The 6,747-nt window shown below is 38.5% G+C and overlaps 1 protein-coding gene across 1 annotated transcript in view; it reads left to right on the top strand.

Moving 5' to 3' along the window:
• Window positions 1-605: 605 nt before the first annotated feature.
• The window catches only part of TENM1 (teneurin transmembrane protein 1), a gene marked incomplete at its 5' end in the record, with an annotated part of 175,605 nt that continues 169,463 nt past the window's right edge, over window positions 606-6,747 (top strand). The window contains 2 exons of the mRNA XM_017848745.1: window positions 606-848; window positions 4,640-4,907. Coding sequence (XP_017704234.1) covers window positions 606-848; window positions 4,640-4,907 — 511 coding nt within the window. The remainder of the gene's footprint in view (window positions 849-4,639; window positions 4,908-6,747) is intronic.

The following is a 6,747-nucleotide window of genomic DNA, read 5'->3' as shown; positions in this document are numbered from 1 at the left end:
TGGCCTCAGGGTCATTTCAAAGCTCCAAAGAAAACGAATTTGATGGCATCAGTAAAGATTAATTCTAGGGAAACTATAATCTTTGTCATAAAATATCACTTGCTGGGCCTGCTTCTCAAGTTCTTCCTCTTAGAGAGCCTAGCCTGAATAAGGATTACACCAATGGTTTTATGATATACAACTTAACACCAAACAAGATTTTGTGTATGTTTATATAAGAAAAAGACCCCTTAATGGAGCCCATAGTACTGAATTGCTTGACATTCAGCGGTATGATCTTTTTCAACTCCTACTAAGCAGTTTTTGGAACACTATTGAAAAGCTGAAATTGTTCCTTACACAATCTTTCCTGGCATGGGAAAAAAATAAAAGCAATCCTTAAGTTTGGGTCTTGTCTCCATTCAGGTTTGGTGCAAAATTCAAAACCTATTATTATACAGTCTCACAAAGATTCAAGAACAAATGCCTTGACATCCTTAGACCTGTTTAAGCTCTCTCCTTTGGCATGTTTCAAAGATAACTAAGCACACAATATCCTCATCTACCTGCGACCACTGACAAGAGCCTATTTGGCTTTTTTATTATTATTATTATTATTATTTCAGGTTGTACAGGAGGAAATTCCCATTCCCTCCAGCTTTGTGAGGCTGAGTTACCTGAGCAGCCGCACCCCTGGGTATAAAACCCTGCTACGGATCCTTCTGACACATTCAACGATTCCTGTCGGGATGATAAAAGTACACCTCACAGTAGCTGTGGAAGGGCGACTCACACAGAAGTGGTTTCCCGCCGCAATTAATCTTGTCTACACGTTTGCTTGGAACAAGACCGACATCTATGGACAGAAGGTTTGGGGCCTGGCAGAGGCTTTGGGTATGTTGAACTAATTATATGTAAATAGCGGTATTACATGCACAGAACAGAAAATACTTGTTGTGTGTTAATTTGTATTTGGAATAATTATTGATTTTCTTCTGTTTGAAGGATCTAAGGCATTTTTCATTTAAACACTCCCTTGAGGCCAGTTTAGAGTTCCCTTTTGACACATTTTTGCTTCAAAAACATTTTAGTTCCCCTTTCATGATGGCTGCGTACCAATGGAATCACGCAATATCTGACTTGTAACTGTCACCAGAGCCGAATGCTGCCTTCTAAATGTGACCTTTGGTGTGGCATTCTATAGGCCATGTTTTTGGATTTGACGTTTAGACTGTCATTTCTACTTAGAGACTACAAAATTCTAACTTATAGCCATCTCCACTTATTATCTTTTATGTCTAAGATGGTTAGACTTCATTAACTTGTTACTTCTTCAGGTTAAATAAAAAATCATCCTGCCTTCCTATTCTTTTTGATTTTCTGTAATCTCAAGACTTTAAAACCTAGCATCTTATAGATAGCAGGGACCTGAAGAGGTCCTTTGGGCCTGTGGTTTTCAGATACTTAATTCTCCCAGACATATGACATTTTTTTAAAATGAGGCAGAGATAGATTTGCCAATGTTTTATTTTGTCAAGTAAGAATATTTTTAAAATAACTCACTATAATATACTATTCCTACCACTACCATAATTTCATAAATGAGGGATACCTTAATAGCAGAAAAGAAAAAACAGCCTGTTTTAAGAAATGATGGCAAGCAATCAAACCCTGACAATCAGAGTGAGATAGACTAACACCAAAGTCTTTATCTCTGTCACTCTGTAGAAAACAGAGAAACCTTCCTAAGGAACTTGATACAGGTTTGTAGATCTGCAGTTTGGGAGCCTTTGATCCTTGTACCTTCAGGCAGTAGCTCATGTAAATCACCCTTGGACAGATGAGAAGATTATTTTAAAGTTCTCCAAAAGAGACATTTAGACATCCTCCCTTGGAAGTGTCTGTCATGATATAATCCCCATAGAGCTGAACTATATTTCTTAGACCATAGTATGTCAATTTTCTCTTCCCAGAGGGAGAGAGAGTGAGAGAGAGAGAGAGAGAGAGAGGGAGAGAGAGACTGATGACTCTTCTCAGCCCAAGAGACCCTCATATATTTAAATAATTAACTCATTTGTGTTGGACTTTACTGGAAAGCAAGGAATATGGACAGGTTCATATTTCCTCAGTAAATGGGAAATTATTGTAAAGACACACAAGAAAACAAGAAAGTACAAGAAATACCATCAGTAGCCTCACAAGCAGGCCTCAAACTTACAGCCTTGTTCAGGATGCATTGCATTTCTAGAAGGTCAGCATCTGCTCCATCAACTCAAAACCAGTTCAAGTTTTTTCCAAGTCCACTGCTTCCCACAGTGGTGACTCAGCCATACTTAAGACTGACTTCATCTCTCCTCCTGCCATACTAACTACCCTCCTTCTCTCTCTCAGCTCTTCACATTCTATGTGGTCTGCTAACTTGCAGTGTATCTTGCATTCAGGTTCCTCTTAGAGAAAATATTGTATTGTGTCAGCCATTTACTGTGCAGTCCAGGACACCCTTGTAAGGCAGAACTTTAGCATTAGGCTACCATGAAAGTTGCTGACCAGCCTACAGAGTCCTGCTTAATCCCTATTCTATTAGTGTAGTGGTTATGAGAACAACTCTGGAGCCAGCCTCTTACCCTGGGTTCAGATCATTCCTTCTCTACTTACGAGCTATGTGACATTGGATAAATTACTTAATCTCCAAATGCCACAGTTTCTCCATCTATAAAGTGATTATCATAAAGATTATGTTACTCATAGGTTTGTTATGATATGATGATTAAATGAGGTGAGTAGCATAAAGTGCTTGGCACATCGTAAGCATTCAACAAATGTCAGTTGCTGGTATTGCTTTTTTTCAGTTTTGTTGTGGCCAGGGTCCTGTGATCACATAGTATAAAGCATGGCGTCTATGCAGGTATTTGTTGCCTCAGCTTCTCTAAGAATGGTGTTGTGAGTATAACAGGCAGGCCCTTTGTGCTATATAAAATCGGTTNATTTCAATATTAAACCATTCAAACAACCATAGTACAATTCCCTCACCACATTATAGAAACATTTTAATGATAATTAAATGTGGAAGCACCAAAATGGACTCATAGGTCTTACAGATCCAGAAATCCAGAAGTAAATGCATGCTCCAAGATAGAATTGATTGTTCTTTCATCATAACACCACCCACCAGCTCTTAGCAGTACCCAGAGAATACCACTTAGGAAAGGCTCACACAAAAATACTGCCCTTCAGGAAAAGCAGGCCAAAGAGCTACCCATTATCTTTTCCATTGCTCTTTGCTTAGAAAGGAAGAAAAAACAAGACAGTGTTTAATGAGTACATTTGATTTGTACACCAATCCCTTCACGGATGTCATTAGGAAGTATGGGTCTTCTTTCAGCACGAAATTTTCCAGGCTTATCTAGGATTGCATGTTTTCTTAGGAAAATGAACTACTAAGTTGGTGAGTGTCATGCTATCCTTCTCTATTGTACTTCTGTCACCATCTGAGAAGACAGCTGGTGGACAACTCTGGTATCAAATGGCTAATGTAGAGGGAGAAAAATTAGGCAAAGTGTACAAAAAAGGATCGTGTCCTCAGAAACAGGAGAAAGACTAAAAATCCTGGACAATATGAGATACCATATGTTTAACAATCAGTTCTGCTATGTGCACAAGTTTGGAAAAGTAAGAGGGGACAAGGTTCTGAGGTAAAAATGAATAAAAGCATGAAAATATCTACACTACTCATGTCACCTTAAGTGTATTGAATAGGATAGGCTTTTTCTTCAGAGGTCTTTTGAAAGATGAAAGTCATAGAACACATGATTCAGTTTTAGTTACCACCTTTGGTTATTTAACTTTATCTGTGGTGATAAGCAAACAAGTAATAGCAATTAATCAAAGAAGCCAAGTGGTATTTTTACTCTGAGACCAACGTTTAGTGTAAAATTTGCAGAGGAATTAGTGGAAGTTATTTGCTTCTCAGTCACAAGTGCCAACTTGGAGAAACTTGTTCCCAGCCATTGCTACATCCAGGCACAGAAAAAAATATAAGAGAAAATTTGATTAAAATTTGGCCTCAGGGTCATTTCAAAGCTCCAAAGAAAACGAATTTGATGGCATCAGTAAAGATTAATTCTAGGGAAACTATAATCTTTGTCATAAAATATCACTTGCTGGGCCTGCTTCTCAAGTTCTTCCTCTTAGAGAGCCTAGCCTGAATAAGGATTACACCAATGGTTTTATGATATACAACTTAACACCAAACAAGATTTTGTGTATGTTTATATAAGAAAAGACCCCTTAATGGAGCCCATAGTACTGAATTGCTTGACATTCAGCGGTATGATCTTTTCAACTCCTACTAAGCAGTTTTGGAACACTATTGAAAAGCTGAAATTGTTCCTTACACAATCTTTCCTGGCATGGGAAAAAAATAAAAGCAATCCTTAAGTTTGGGTCTTGTCTCCATTCAGGTTTGGTGCAAAATTCAAAACCTATTATTATACAGTCTCACAAAGATTCAAGAACAAATGCCTTGACATCCTTAGACCTGTTTAAGCTCTCTCCTTTGGCATGTTTCAAAGATAACTAAGCACACAATATCCTCATCTACCTGCGACCACTGACAAGAGCCTATTTGGCTTTTTTATTATTATTATTATTATTATTTCAGGTTGTACAGGAGGAAATTCCCATTCCCTCCAGCTTTGTGAGGCTGAGTTACCTGAGCAGCCGCACCCCTGGGTATAAAACCCTGCTACGGATCCTTCTGACACATTCAACGATTCCTGTCGGGATGATAAAAGTACACCTCACAGTAGCTGTGGAAGGGCGACTCACACAGAAGTGGTTTCCCGCCGCAATTAATCTTGTCTACACGTTTGCTTGGAACAAGACCGACATCTATGGACAGAAGGTTTGGGGCCTGGCAGAGGCTTTGGGTATGTTGAACTAATTATATGTAAATAGCGGTATTACATGCACAGAACAGAAAATACTTGTTGTGTGTTAATTTGTATTTGGAATAATTATTGATTTTCTTCTGTTTGAAGGATCTAAGGCATTTTCATTTAAACACTCCCTTGAGGCCAGTTTAGAGTTCCCTTTTGACACATTTTGCTTCAAAACATTTTAGTTCCCCTTTCATGATGGCTGCGTACCAATGGAATCACGCAATATCTGACTTGTAACTGTCACCAGAGCCGAATGCTGCCTTCTAAATGTGACCTTTGGTGTGGCATTCTATAGGCCATGTTTTGGATTTGACGTTTAGACTGTCATTTCTACTTAGAGACTACAAAATTCTAACTTATAGCCATCTCCACTTATTATCTTTTATGTCTAAGATGGTTAGACTTCATTAACTTGTTACTTCTTCAGGTTAAATAAAAAATCATCCTGCCTTCCTATTCTTTTTGATTTTCTGTAATCTCAAGACTTTAAAACCTAGCATCTTATAGATAGCAGGGACCTGAAGAGGTCCTTTGGGCCTGTGGTTTTCAGATACTTAATTCTCCCAGACATATGACATTTTTTTAAAATGAGGCAGAGATAGATTTGCCAATGTTTTATTTTGTCAAGTAAGAATATTTTTAAAATAACTCACTATAATATACTATTCCTACCACTACCATAATTTCATAAATGAGGGATACCTTAATAGCAGAAAAGAAAAAACAGCCTGTTTTAAGAAATGATGGCAAGCAATCAAACCCTGACAATCAGAGTGAGATAGACTAACACCAAAGTCTTTATCTCTGTCACTCTGTAGAAAACAGAGAAACCTTCCTAAGGAACTTGATACAGGTTTGTAGATCTGCAGTTTGGGAGCCTTTGATCCTTGTACCTTCAGGCAGTAGCTCATGTAAATCACCCTTGGACAGATGAGAAGATTATTTTAAAGTTCTCCAAAAGAGACATTTAGACATCCTCCCTTGGAAGTGTCTGTCATGATATAATCCCCATAGAGCTGAACTATATTTCTTAGACCATAGTATGTCAATTTTCTCTTCCCAGAGGGAGAGAGAGTGAGAGAGAGAGAGAGAGAGAGAGGGAGAGAGAGACTGATGACTCTTCTCAGCCCAAGAGACCCTCATATATTTAAATAATTAACTCATTTGTGTTGGACTTTACTGGAAAGCAAGGAATATGGACAGGTTCATATTTCCTCAGTAAATGGGAAATTATTGTAAAGACACACAAGAAAACAAGAAAGTACAAGAAATACCATCAGTAGCCTCACAAGCAGGCCTCAAACTTACAGCCTTGTTCAGGATGCATTGCATTTCTAGAAGGTCAGCATCTGCTCCATCAACTCAAAACCAGTTCAAGTTTTTTCCAAGTCCACTGCTTCCCACAGTGGTGACTCAGCCATACTTAAGACTGACTTCATCTCTCCTCCTGCCATACTAACTACCCTCCTTCTCTCTCTCAGCTCTTCACATTCTATGTGGTCTGCTAACTTGCAGTGTATCTTGCATTCAGGTTCCTCTTAGAGAAAATATTGTATTGTGTCAGCCATTTACTGTGCAGTCCAGGACACCCTTGTAAGGCAGAACTTTAGCATTAGGCTACCATGAAAGTTGCTGACCAGCCTACAGAGTCCTGCTTAATCCCTATTCTATTAGTGTAGTGGTTATGAGAACAACTCTGGAGCCAGCCTCTTACCCTGGGTTCAGATCATTCCTTCTCTACTTACGAGCTATGTGACATTGGATAAATTACTTAATCTCCAAATGCCACAGTTTCTCCATCTATAAAGTGATTATCATAAAGATTATG

The sequence above is a fragment of the Rhinopithecus bieti genome, unplaced genomic scaffold, assembly GCF_001698545.2.
Source record: "Rhinopithecus bieti isolate Rb0 unplaced genomic scaffold, ASM169854v2 scaffold_32100, whole genome shotgun sequence".
Taxonomy (NCBI): Eukaryota; Metazoa; Chordata; class Mammalia; order Primates; family Cercopithecidae; genus Rhinopithecus; species Rhinopithecus bieti.
This window is presented reverse-complemented; position numbering and strand designations above follow the sequence as displayed.